This window comes from Linepithema humile, chromosome 1 (genome assembly GCF_040581485.1).
Source record: "Linepithema humile isolate Giens D197 chromosome 1, Lhum_UNIL_v1.0, whole genome shotgun sequence".
Classification (NCBI taxonomy): domain Eukaryota; kingdom Metazoa; phylum Arthropoda; class Insecta; order Hymenoptera; family Formicidae; genus Linepithema; species Linepithema humile.
The window spans coordinates 1225903-1240488 of record NC_090128.1 but is presented as its reverse complement, the minus strand read 5'-3'; the positions used below and the strand labels follow the sequence as shown (position 1 = coordinate 1240488).

Below are 14586 nucleotides of genomic sequence, written 5' to 3'. Positions count from 1 at the left end.
CGATACGCATGAATCGTTTTAAATGCCATCTATCGCGCATTTACTCAATTCTTAAGTCTGTCTTATTCTACTGTTCGATTGTTAGACAGTTCGATTGTCAGACCGTTCGATTGTTCGGCCGTTTTATTCTATTTTAAAATTAATTAATATTCTTTCATTCGTATTCAACATGTATAAATAAACAGTCTTATTTTCAGCAATAAATAAATAGTTGCATTACTTACATAAATACAATGTTATATTCATAAACTTTTCTGGTTTGCAATAATTTGATGTATCATAGTAATTGTATTTTCGTATGTACTTTATATTACGCTTATCATCGTAAAATATATGGAAGAAAATAGAAAAATATATATGTACAAGAAGAAATGGATTTTTGCTCGTCCGATTAAGTCAATAAAAATTCATTTTTTCATATTTGTGATAATATATATATGAACTACGTATAGGAAACCATATACGTCAAAATCTTCTTACGACTCGTATACAAAGCAACATAATTAAGGTACAATAATGGCAAAAATGTTGAAGATGTGTTACTTTCGAGCGATTTAAAATATTTCCGCGCATTTCCTCTATGTTTACATGTAAGCATTATACCGTGCAGTTTTTTTCCGCAGATACAATAGCCTTTGCGCCTTGTTCGCGTGCTCCTTAACTAACGATATCGAGGATCGCTTTCAATTAATTAAAATTGCAATGAAAAAATTTCTTCGGCTTCGCCAAGTCTAATTGCTAGCATTACGCAGTTGTCTCACTCGGATACACCCCAGAGATGCTGGGTCTTGTTTAAAATTCACAGAAGTGATAACGCGCGAAATACGTAACGCGCCTTAGGCATAAATCTTTTTTCTACTAATTACGGCGATAAGGACGTCGTAAATCATCGAAATAATTGGCCGCGCACGGCCAGTCACGCATTCTATGCGATTCTATTTACGCGTACGATCCTTTTAACGCCTGTCTGCGTGCACAAAGAGATTTCACACGGCGCGGCCATTAAGTTCTCAAACGCATCGGGCGAAAACTGATCCGGAAAAGCTCTTCCCGCCGCGACGTTTAGTCACGCTTAATCGAGTATCAAGTGTGTGTCGACGCGTGAATAAGCTGCGACCTAAGCTCATTAATCTTTTTCTATCAATGTTTTATTCGCGTCCGAGAAATTTACGAGGTCACAGTGAACACGCAAGAGATAAATTTTCAATCAAATTATTTTTAAATTATCTCTAACATCATCTATGAATGCCTATGTAATTTTTGTTGATGCAGGAAGTGACAAAATAAGTATATCACTTATAAAGAGAAAAGAAGTTGTAACAATCCATAAAAAAATAGAAACATTTTATTTGCGTCAGAAACTAAAATAGACTTAATTTGTAAAAATAATTACAATATTATATCCTGCAGATCCTCAAATATTACTTCGCAAATGATTCCTTCGTTTAAAACTGAAAAAGTTTGTCGGAGACAAAGATCAGAACATAAATTAGTAACAGGAGATTTTACGTACGAAGAAAACAAGAACAATTTCCTCCGCGGAATTGCACGCGCGCGAAATCGCGCCGGAAGCGCGGCTTGGAATCAAGAATAGAGCGGAGTGGCGAGAAAGAGACTCAAGGACGACGCACAGAAGAGACTGACCAATAATAAGACTAAGTGACGTAGGTTAATTGCCGAGATTCGTTCGAGACCGGTAGCTCGCGAGAGCAACGACGCGGAGTGCGAAGGAAGAAGAGCTCGAACGTGTGAGAAAGGCGAAAGAAGGCGCAGCCTCCAAGGAAGATCTGCTATCTGGGTCCAGAAGAGACCTGACTCGCTCGGGGACCATCTCCTTCGCACACCGCCTCCTCAACGCCCGGCGAATTCACCGTCGGGTCCCGACTTCGCCTCCTCTGCCCCTTTCTTTTCTCTTTTCTCATCTCCTTCTTCTTCTTCTTCTTCTCCTGCCGTTTCTTTCCCCGAGGCGAGGGAGGCGCACACCACGTGCCTACTTGAAAAATCAGCGCGCTTACCAAGGGCCCTAATTAATTTACATAGCGCGGGAGAGCGAGGGGGAAAGATTCCTCGCGGGTTACTACCCGTGTTACTCGGATTAATGTTGCCGATCGGATGCAGAGCTGTTAATCTTGTTAACGGCTGCAGCGCTCGGCGAGGCGCGAACGGAGCTTTTTAATCGGGGCCCGTACCGCGCTTCTACGGAACGGAAGTCATTGACGTTGATAAGTTTCCGGAAATCGGATCCCGCGATCAATACCGCTCAGACGAGAGGCGCATGGCCGAGGAATTTAAAAGAGCACAACGCGAGGAGAGTTTCTTTCGATATGTCTAAAAATTTGAATCCCGACAAGATTGTATAAGTCATTACATTGTGTAATAATAACACATTAAAAATTATTTTGAAACATTAAACTCTACTTTCCATGAATTCTTCGAAAATAAAAATTCGCGAAGACAAGTGAAAATATTGAGAAGCTAAACTACCGCTTTAAGTAAACTAAACATTATTATTCTTGTCATAATTTTCTTGAAATCAATTTTTTTATTGCTGCTATAAGACGTAGCTATTGATAGTCCCACATTCTGATAAAGCAAAATTTAAAATTCAGAGTACACAAATTCTATTTGCGTAATTCGAAATCCCGCAAAAGCAGAGAGACAGTCGAAGGGAGTGAGAATTTTACGAATGGGTGGTAAGTGAGCGCAGGAACTCCCAGGTATCGGGGCAGATCGGGGAGCGACACTCCGTTGGGAGTCTTCGGGAAGATCTGAGCTCCGACAATGAATACCTATTAAAACGGTGTGAACAATGCGCTCCGGGTCGGTGCATCTCTCGCGCGGGCGCGAGTCTCACCCTCGGTATCACAGCGACCAACGTAGCGACGCAACAGCAGCAGCAGCAACAAGAGCGCTAAGTAGAAGCCCGGGCCGCAACCTCGCACGCGGACCCCGGTGATATACTGCGAGATTCGCGATATCGTGCAAAGGTAGCCAGCAGGAGCAACACACACACACACACACACGCATACAAACACATGCAGACAGACCGACAACAACGGGCGTCCTCCTCCGCGCGTTCAATCCGGATTCGTGCCCGTGCATTACCTTGCATACGCTATTGCGCTCTGGTATATCTGCCATCTCGCTCGCTCTCGCTCTCGACCATCGACCGCGCCGTGCGATGCCCACCTCTTCCGCTAATGGACTCTTTCCCACCCGTTCCTCCTCCGCTTGCCACTCTCTTTCGGAGGAAACGACGTCGCGTCGTCGTACGCGTACGTTTATACGCGATAGTCGTCGCGTTTGGTTAGCGCAATGGTTGGCAACGGTCAGAATAGCCGGGAGCAGCACTCTTCGAGATGACTGAGACGAAAGTGTAAAATAAAAGTGAACGAACACGATTCTGCACATCGAAAAGCAGCAAAATTCCGAAAGATTTAGAGCAAATGTGTAAATTCAAAATTTACGTTCAAATATGATGTCATTTAAGGTGAACTTCACAAATATCGTATATTTTGCAAAAAGTTTATAACAATAATTCTAAGCTTATATTGAAAATTTCGTCAAAAATAGGTAAGATAAATGATTTGCATTTGTTAACAGAGATAATGCTTTTCAATAATGTTGAATAATTTTTTAACATTAAAGTAGTGAAAAGTGGATGCAAAGACAATCTCATTTTTTTTCGCTATTTTATGGTAACCCTGGTGTAAAATCAATGAGCTCGATTTCACGTTGGCGCAGGAGTCACTTTGCTCGTCGCGAGATTGGAAACAAGGGACGAAAGCACGACGGCGGATGGTAGAAAGCGAGAAAGAAGACGAGAGAACGTCTACCCATTATTCCGCGGCGATTCATCGATTGGCCCCACCTGATTGCGATTGCAGATGAGATTGCACACCCGTGGTGCAGGAAGGCATTCTCCCGCTGAAGTTGCATAATTTTTGCATAGCGACCGAACGTATTACTCATGGTAGAGAATCAGTTTTTCTCTCTTTCTTTTTTTTTGTTTTTTTTATTTTTTTTTTTTTTTTTTTTTGGTGGAAAAAAATCCCTTCGGTTAAAAAAATGTGTTATCATTTATAATGATTTTGTCTATTAACATTATCGTTAAATGCGAATTACGTGAATAGCATTTGGCGAGCCAAAGATCATTTTTCATTGTTTCGTTGTAAGCGAATAAAATCCCCCTCTATTTCGATATTTTATCTCCGCGCAATGCGCGGAACATAGTTTTGATATTAAGCTATCACCCAGTGATTGTGGATGAATGATGGGCGAGTCTATGTCTGCGCATTGTTTTCGGATCTTATTGTCTCGAAGATGTAATGAGTATCTCGCGTGCTGACGAAGAGGTGGTGAATAGTTGTGTTACGATGGGGCTCATAGCCGCAACTTGAGATATTTGTTATCTGAGTTCTACGTATCTCAGCGATTATTGCACAAGCGGCAATAATAAATAAATGAATCAATTTGGCCCTACCATTTATTACATTTATATTTATTTAGTATAATTATTATAATAAAGATAATAATTAGCCAACAATTAAATAGCGCGAGCGACGTCTTACAATTAGATATGCAAGTGGGAAAATCTTCGAGACATTCCAAAATAATTAAAGATTCGTAAACGAGCACCGTGAATTCTTGGACACATTATTGACAATAAAACTTGGATACAATACAAGCGATAAATTCCAATAATATATATGTGAAATAATTTGAAAAGCTTGACTCACCTTGAAAGTAACTCTTGGTGCGGAGGTAGCTGACGCTGAGTCTGAGGATGCTGAGCCGATCCAGTTTGCTGAGGATATTTTGCTCGAAAGGGAGTAACGATGCTAGCGTATCTAGCTCGGCGTTCAATCGTTCCCGATGCCGCTTGCTGGGATTCGACTTTGTCACCCCGTCTTTCTGCGGTGGTTTCAAGCTGTAACAAAACCAAATATAAGTTCTAACTAAACATTTATTTTAAGAGATAGAAAAAATATTCGAGATATGAAAAATCGTAAAGTGTCGATATATTATAATCACCATAATTTTGCCGAAAAAAAGAAGGATTTTAAATGTTCTAAAGAATAATCAATTTATAGAATGTTCTTGATCAAGTATAGTATATTAGCATAGTTTTCTATTTTTCACAAGTGGTTTCAAGTATATCGAGAATACATTGAAATATGCTAAAAAAATACTATTACAACAGACGGTAATTAATGATCTTACTGGTCCGTGGCGATGAGAGTTCAATAACCAGCTTTTGTTTCGAGTAGGGGATAAACTTTAATAATCAATTCGCGGCAGTGCGGCGGCACGCCGACCGTTATGTGTGTGCACGCGGATTTACATTTTACTCTTCATTACCGGAATCAGCGTGCGCTTCTCGAATCGTTAACAACAGGCGGGCCGCGTCTGCAGGATTTCGATAATTAAAAGTTGCCGGTGTGCCAGCCGGGCTGATTGACACCCTGCCGACACATACGCGCCTGCACTACGCCAGTTCAGGACGTCCTTAGGCGAAGGTACACATGCCGGGCTCGTAACTTGGTGTATTTATGCCCCGGCGAGCAGGCCGCCCAATTCGGCGTAAAGTGTGCGAGTTATTTAATAGTTATGGCGGTAATTGACAACTACAGCTACTATATACATGGTGGCCCGACTAGCCGACATTGGCGTAAGTATTTTTCAGAAATCAATATGCTCGAAATATTTAATGCCATATTGTAAAAATTATTCTAAACTTTCAGATTAATCTTAACAAAATATATATATATATAAAAGTGTCTTTTGTTTCAAATAAAAAAGTTATAATTTATATGCGCGTATGATAAATTATTCAATAAATTAAAATTAAATTGTAACTAACATTTGTTTGTAAGATATTTTGTTATGTGAAACAACTTATAAAATTAATTAGATATTAAAACAATTTTGTCTTACAAATTTTTCGACAATCTTAAGATGTGTAAACGAGAAAATACAAAAAATAATGCTGCGCCATTGGTATCTCCCTAAATTAACATGTAAGCCCCATTTTTAAGCAATGTTTCTGCTGTGCGCTTAATTAAAACTCTCACCATGAATATAGCAGCCATTGACACGCATCGTAAGAGGCAATACCCATGCAATCTCATTAGAATATGCAACATTTGCAAAATTAACATTGCAATTTAAAAACATATGAAGCATACAGAACATTCCACAATCAGCAATAATGTGTGACTTTAATATGCAGAAGAAAATATTATACATTATAATACTCGAATTTTTACTCAGATGTGGAAGTTAGTCCGAAATTAAATCGATTATTGGAATATATTTTAGATTATATTTTAAATAGCTTTTAATACATATAAGTCACGAATTCAGCACAGTTTTTTACAAGTTTTCTCTCTATTGAAAAATATTATCAAAATCTTATTTCTATCCTGCAATTAAATTAAAAATAAGATTTTATTTTACTTTAATCTATTAAAAAATACATACTTCTTAGTAAGATTTTTTATACTTGTAATGATAAATGCAACAAATATTTACAAGCAAATATAAAATATATATGATAGAATAAAATCAAAGCAAACACTTCCGTTTTTACGCTTAGCCATAAATATTTTCTTCCTGTTTTTCATTATAAATCCTCCATTATCCAATATATCCGTTGACTTTCACTGCGCTTAATGCGCCATAAATCGTGTCGTTAATGAGTTTTGCGAATTCTTGGACGGCATCACCGGTTGCTCGTCGAAATTAATATGCAAAATCAAATTTTACGCATCTGACTCCGAATTGTTTGTTTAATTGAAGCGCTCGCCATGGGAACGATGCTGCTCATGTCACAGAACGAGTGCGGAATACTCTCGGCCACGTCAAAGACACCGCGCCGCCGCAGCAGCCATTCGCGCAGGCCTATACTTAGGAATAATTATTATTCTTACGCGGTATATATATATTTAACGGCCTTAGCGCGGCCTTCCCTTGCCCTGCCTTCGACGAGCTCGCCAAGGCTGTGCAAGAAAGCGAGATGGACACGTTGGAATGGGTTCGCGGGCAGGACCAGTTCTTATCGCGGGTTATTAAGAAAATAGTGTTAATGAGATGTCACTGCGAATGCACACTCGCTCCTAGAAACGACTCTTGTCTTCTGACTTTTGCACTGATGTGTCTTATGCTACGACGCATTCTTCCCACAAAAAGATCAGTGTACAAATAAACATTTGTTATAAGAACATTCTGGATAAAATAACTTTCAGAAAAATAATTTTACTCTAACAAATATTTTACTTAAAAAAAAAATACAAAAACGTAGACTTTATGTTCTTACAAATTGTATTCTCATTTTATATTCGCATTATATTTTTTACGCTATCAAATTTCGTATATAAACATTTTTGCAATGCTTAATAATTTTGTAAAATATAACTTTCTTTAGACTTTCTTTTACTTTTATTTTTATATTTAATATTATATGAAATTTTAAATTGACAGTTTTCAAAAACCTGATAATTTTCAATATTAACAAATTTTATTAGGTAATAAAAAGAGTATATTGTAATATAAAATATTGACGAATAAGATAATGTGTAAGAGATAACAATGTGTAAGAAATATATTATCAACGTGTATTATGCTAAATTGCCTGCGATCATTCAGTAGAGAGATTATTATCTTATATCCTGACAGTCGGAAATTCCTCAAGTTTTATTTTTATCTCGAGAAATATACTCTTTTGCTGTCAAGTAGATTCCTAATCAGAACTAAATTCTATTCATCAAGATTTAAATCCAGCATTTTATTTTATTTATTATTAAGAAACTATTTCATTAGTATTTTCTGACACATTTACAATATTAATTCAGAGATACGAAATATTTATTTATTTTCTTCGTTTCTTTAATTTTCAATGTTTTATAACTTCGTACTTATTCTTGTTTTCCTTGTGTGTGATTTGTCTTTTAATATCTGTGCTTGAAAGAGTATCTGGCCGTTCAAAAACATGTGCTATTCTTGTCCCGTTTGCGAGCCCAATAATTAGCTTTGTTTTGCACTGTCGAGAAGAAAGACGAGGAGGAAACGACAGTCCGGCAAAGTACTAATGGTATCTGAATAAGATTATTTCTCGCGGACCTCCGTCGCTTCTCGTCCTGAATAATGGATTTGATGTCGTCTAATAATTAATAGAGTTCTTCTTGGCGCGGCCGCGCCACGCAGTATATGGCCGACAATCTCATTCATCACGCTTTCTAACCCTTAAGCATTTTAATTAAAGGCATCGCTTTTTCAACGCACACGTTGCGTTTACCTTTTTCGAAGATTTGCAGTTTATAAAAACAACAATGGTATTTTATATGCAGAAAGCAATCTTGGTAGTAGTTTATAATTGATTCAGAGATATTGTAAGATATTCGACAAATTAGTTTTTCGCTAAGTAGAATGAGTTTAAGATAATATAAATAAATTTTTTCTATTTTGATCTCTAAATAGAAAAATCTTAATTTAGAAATAATAGTGGTTTAAATTTATTTTTTTATTAAATTTAACTAATACTATTTTTTATAAAATTTAATTAATACTATTTAAGCAAATATTTTTATTCCATTCCTAGCTTCAAGATTATTCAGCAATGATATGTGTCAATAAAAAAAAATAGTACGAATAATATATTCTATCAGTCTTGCATAATAACGACTTAGCTACATAACCGACTACATCTACGGAAACGAGAAGTCTTGCGAATATAACTAGGCGGCTGTCTGGCTATGAACGAACCCTGGTTATAGCTACCTCGGAAATACAAACGAGGCCTGACGCTCTGCTATTATCTGTAGATGCACAGTAACTGTACCTTGATGATAAATAGATAAAAAAAATGATAGATCCGAAGAGAAACAATGTGACGCGTCCCGCACAGCCTGAAGAATATACACAAGTCGTTATGCAATCAACATTTATTTACCGTTATTTGCCAACAGAAATTTGTTCCACTTTATTTTAAAACCATTCCCTTATCATGTGCCTAATTTAGCTGCTTATATCGAGAGTAATTCTATACGTAAAACATTAAAAACTTCGTGTGTAGTTTTAATTTAAAAATGTTAAATTTAGCCATTTATAAAACACTGAATTCACATGTATATTTAATTATTTAATATTTAGGCTCCATTATATATATATATATATATATATAAAATACTAATTATTAAATTTTTTTTTCATTGACAATTTCTCTATTTTCTTATTTCAAAATTTAAAAACCAAATTTGTATATAATACTTTGTGTAACTCTCTAGATGTACTCTGATATTTTTATTACGTGCAAATAAAAATGTAAACAAGACAATACGACATTAAACGTAAGATTCTACTTTATCTTGAAGTTTATCGATTATTTCGATCAAGTTAAAAGTGACGCATGATTTCGGTCTGGTAGGCCAGGTGATAACGTGTCAAGTTCTCGCGCCCCTCCCGATAATCCACACGCATAACACATTATTGTTGTAGCATTAGGCCAGTTGCGTAGATGCATATCGACTCCGCGAACCGTGACACTGTAACGCACTCGAAACATACGTGTATATACTTCAGATTCCGCTTAATGGTCGGCAATGTTACCGCGGTCGTTAAGGAAAGGTCTCCTGGCAATTTTCATCCTGGAGCACCACCATGGTAATTTTCAACGTTTTCCTGGAGAAACAAATTCAGCGACTTTTCACAGAAAACCGCTCGAAAAGCTTTGTTTCGAACCGGTAAAGATATACTTGAATATTATAATACATTCGAATCAAATGTTTTGCAAACAGAAAAACTAAATTTTGTAAAAAATAGTGCACAGTTTATATTATACTGTAATACAAATCAACGTTATAAAAAAATTTATTTTGTATCTATCATTTATTATTCTGTAATGTAATTCTAACAGCTTGTAAATTTAACCTAACAATAATACTAGATGAAAGTTTGTGAACACCTGCAGCTGCCAAAAAAAATGCAATTAGTAACCGATCATTCGATTAAGAGTTATAAATTGGACGCACTCTCTTGCCGGCTAATTCCGTAAGCGACTGACTGATTAGAATTAAATAACATGAGTTACAAGGTGGCGCGTTCAGACGGTCGGAAGCTCTCACCGCACGCCATCCTCGAATCCATCAGGCGGGTAAATCCCAGTCAAGGTTGCCTCGGTGCTCGCATTAAAGCCTATTTTGTGCACTGCCATCCTCCGCGTGCGCGCGAAAAGCGGAAGATAAGTGGACAAAGAATGGCCGATGACTCGGGACCATGATCGGTCGATATTTTAAGGGCGCTGAATAAAATCGCGCGGAGAACAAAAGAAGAGAAAAAAGTAGCAGGGTAAAAATTCAATCAGAAAAAGATCAAAAAATATTTTTGGTTAACTCAACTTCTCTTACAAAAGATTTGATTAAATCTCCTTCTGCAGAAGAAACATTTACTAAACACAGAACTACAGAACTATTCAAAGCACCTTAAAAAAAATAGACAAATTAACAAATTACGTGTGAATTAAAGATTAATTTCAAACTTGCAGATTCTTTGTCATTTTTTTTCAAAGTATTTAGTTCTTAAATTTCTATCTTTTTATTATATTATACTAATTATTTTATTATATTGTACTTTTATTATACTGTACTAATTATTTTCATGGATCTAATTTTTCGATTACATATTATGTATACATCAGATATACAAAACTCACGATGATATAATATTATTAGCTACACCGATTACGTGTGCTCGCCGACGCTATTCCGCGTCAGGGGCAAGAACGAGGGATTGGTTGTTGGAACGAGGCTAGCAACGGGATGCGCAGGCGCCACCGAGGGTGGGTCCACTATGGATTTTCGAGGGTAGATACACCACCGGCCGAGTTCCGGGGTGGCAGACAGCATGGGGTAGCAATGGAAGCTCCCACCGCGGGAGGGATGGTCACCCTGATAGCCGCCGCGTACGAGGGTGATATATACCATTCGGAGAGAGCGCATGAGGGGTGCAGAGGAAAGAGCTACCTGGGAGTGTGCTCGCCTTCGACCTTGGACCGATCCCTTCTCACGCAAGAGAGGCGATGGCAGCTAAAATGGAGCACGTTGTCTGTCACTACCGAAAGATAGATTATAAATGGAATCGCACGTCCCTGCGAGCAGTTAGTCGGGCGAATTGTCAGTGCTCCGAATGTCTAATTTAAACGGGGAAAAAGGGAAGAAGCACTTTGTCGTTGAAATAATCAAACAGTATTTCGACTAATGAATATATGTAACTAGAACAGATGCAGCATTAAATGAGATATTAATTTTTGACAATCAAAGTTTTGTATAAAATTTAGTAGCATTCGAAAACTTTAAGTCATACAATTGAAACTAATCGGAATTATAATTTTAAATCGACGTTCGAGAAAAGAGCAAAAAATTTATTAACTGAAATAAATTATGCATGCCAAAATTTTTCCATGGCAGTTAATTACATTCTATGTCAGCGGCTTTTCGTATTCCGTGAGAGACGGAGAACTGATTTTATCGAATCAGATCTTACAGAACGATACGTAGGTATCGGTCACGTGGCCGAAAAATTATGACTTGCTTTACTGCGGATAATGGCTAAGGTGCTTTCCAGGGGACCCGCTCGCGATAATTACATTCTAATGGAAAAGTGAAAATTTCGTCCCACAGTCACCGGAAGTGACACGCGCAACCGGCTGTCCATCGCGACTGCCTCTCTCAATACCCGATTGCATATTCATATAATAATAAATATACGTCGAGAAAAGTAATGTATGCTGTCAAACTTTAGAATGTCGTTTTCACTTGTTTCTACGTTTATTAATCATTTTTCCCAGATATTAAATAAGATCAAATTTATGTGCGTGGCAATAAATGTTTTCTATTATTTCAAGAGTCATTTTTTTTTATAAAATTTTATAAACATTTTATAAAATGGCTTATTTTTAATAATTATTTTTATACTATAGTTCTCCACAAATATCATCGATATAAAAATATTTAATGATACCCCATGCAGTGACAAATCGCAAACGCATATCTGTTTCTTACCGAAATTGTTATAAAAACAAACGACATACGTGAAAACGCTGTAATCACCGTGGGTGTTACGAAAGCCATTTAACGGCCCGTAACTGACAGATCTCAACACTAGACGAGGCATTGAATCTAATAAGCGATTATCTACAGCGTGATCTGAAACCGGTAACAATACGTTGAATTCACGACTGCATCCGTTTACCCGGTTCGACAAGATTTTCCCAGCGTTCATTATGCCGTATTGAACCCATTTAGAAAAACATTCCACATTGCGGTAGAAACGTTTAATGTCTGCTGTAAAATAAAAATTATGAGCAACCACTATAAATTACTGCCATCATACAAGTATCCTTCAACACGCCATGAAAGGTAAGAAAATGTTGAAAAAAACATATCCTTTTTATCTTATCACGATATGCCATCTGCATATAAAGTTAATATTAGCTCTGTATTGGAAGTTAATTATATGCAAATACAAGTGGGTGAAACTTATTATCATACGAGTATAAAGATTATCTCCCGTCATTTTCTTTCTCTTTTACAGACGGAAATGTATCACCTGACAAGGTAAAATTTTACAAGAGCTTTGTCTCATGAATAAAAAGTTATGTAGCTGGCTTCTGTAAGAATGAATCTGTTAATGAGTAATGAGCACTCTTAATAAATTGCGAAAATGGCTATTTACCTAGCTCTACAAAATCATTTCGCGCGGGTCAACCATGCGTGGAGCGTGAAAACGCATTCCACGTATCGTTAGCGGTGCAGATCCCGTTTCCAGTCCACATAACGCGGAATATTCCACGGAGGTTTACTCTAGGTATGTTTCGTGGCAAAAATTCGCAGACTCTCTACAATTAATGCGTCGTAAATGTCCATTTCATGCCCGGCATTCTGGCCGCAGTCTGATCATTGTTACGTAACCGAAATTATTCGTTACAGAGACAGATAAATGTCATATATCGCACATTTAACATAATATTTAAAAAGTTAATTAATTCATTGTGTCGAAATCTACGTATCCACAAAATATTTCGATTTTTGAAAATAAAACTACTATTTCTTATTTATGTATGCTTCAGTGAAATAAATATAAATTATGTAAATCAATGCACATTTACAATTACAGTATTTTCAGAAAAAATCAAAATCAAATTTTGCTTTGAAAAATGTCTACACCATCGCACGCTGCGTATTCCGCTTTAGAAATAGCGTTTGCATTCAGCAATGCTAGAATAGCTTGCGCGTAGCGCCGGCTGCATTTCATCCGTGCGGCCGACGCAATTAATCTCAACCGCGACGATTATAATAATTAAGTTTTAGGAAGTGGAGAGGAGCCCCGCGACGCTCTGGTTCGGGGCGATTCTTCCGGCGGCGCTTACCGCGCGCGTGGTATAATAGCACGCAGCACCACGCGTCTTCTTTACGTGCTAACGTGTCTAATGCGGCGCGCGTGTAACGAGAGAACGATGCTTTACGCTCCCGTTAACGCGCGCCCGGGAATATCGCGTATAATATGTCGATTACGTCGCGGATCGTACGCCATTACGCGCGGCGCGGGCCGTTTGGCGCGTCGAAGAAGATCCCGCCGATTAAGCCCTAACAGGATGTGGAATTCTACATTACACAATTCATACATTACACGTACATTACACCACATTGTAAACTTATGTTAGATCAATCTCGGAGTTGATTCCCCATTTATACGCTGCGCCTGAGATATCTCGCTTTTAAAAATCCATTTTTTAAAATCATTTCCTCCTTGTTAAAGTTGTATTTCCTGCGATGTAATGAATCTAATTGTTTCAATTTGTATTTATTCAATAATAAAGAATCTTGGTAGAGAAAATTTATCTTCGTATAATAAATGTGACAATGAGATAATTAAGTTTGATTTCTGTAATTATTTTTATAATCACATTATCTTTATTTTAAGGATAACGAAAAGAACTACGTGATACAAAGTCTGATCTTATTATCTAGTAGCTCTTTTGCTAAGTTTTATAAAGAGTAATAGTTCTAAAATTTTTTATATCGTGCAATACAAAATAATTGTATGCACACAAAAGGCATAACAAATTCCAATTATTCCGGCTAAAGTTCGAAGATCTCCATTGCGGAGGAAAAGACGCGCTGCGTCGCGATGCCGGAGCCTTCCTTCAGTTAATGCGGCAGCCTTATGCGGCAATGTAGTTGCGCGCCTCCGATGCGCGTGCGATCTCTCGCACGACGCTATGTAGAGCGCGTAACTAGCGTGACAAACGGAATTATTATGCCAGCACAAGCGCGTTATTGGGATGATACGTACTGCGGTGCCGGAACTAATTGAGTGTAGGAGCTGCGACATTCTATCGCGGGGCATCGCACTTGGGACGATCGACGCGCGGATTTAGAGCGTCGCGATGCAACGAATTAGCTGCCTGTCCATTCAGAGTTTCACTGCTTCCAAGAAATAATGTCGATTATTAAAATTTCTAATAAACGCAATTAATTAAATTTATTCTGACACTTAAATAAACTGAATTCTTTTCTAATCGCCAAAACT

The 14586-nt window shown here is 37.5% G+C and overlaps 1 protein-coding gene across 3 annotated transcripts in view; it reads right to left on the bottom strand.

Moving 5' to 3' along the window:
* LOC105674645 (protein single-minded) overlaps positions 1-14586 on the bottom strand; it is a 187543-nt gene that overhangs the window by 94341 nt on the left and 78616 nt on the right. For all 3 annotated transcript variants that reach the window (XM_067348235.1, XM_067348233.1, XM_067348234.1), the window contains one exon: positions 4740-4930. Coding sequence is in view for 2 of the 3 variants with exons in the window: in XM_067348233.1 (XP_067204334.1) it covers positions 4740-4930 (191 nt within the window). In the remaining variant the exon portion in view is untranslated. The remainder of the gene's footprint in view (positions 1-4739; positions 4931-14586) is intronic.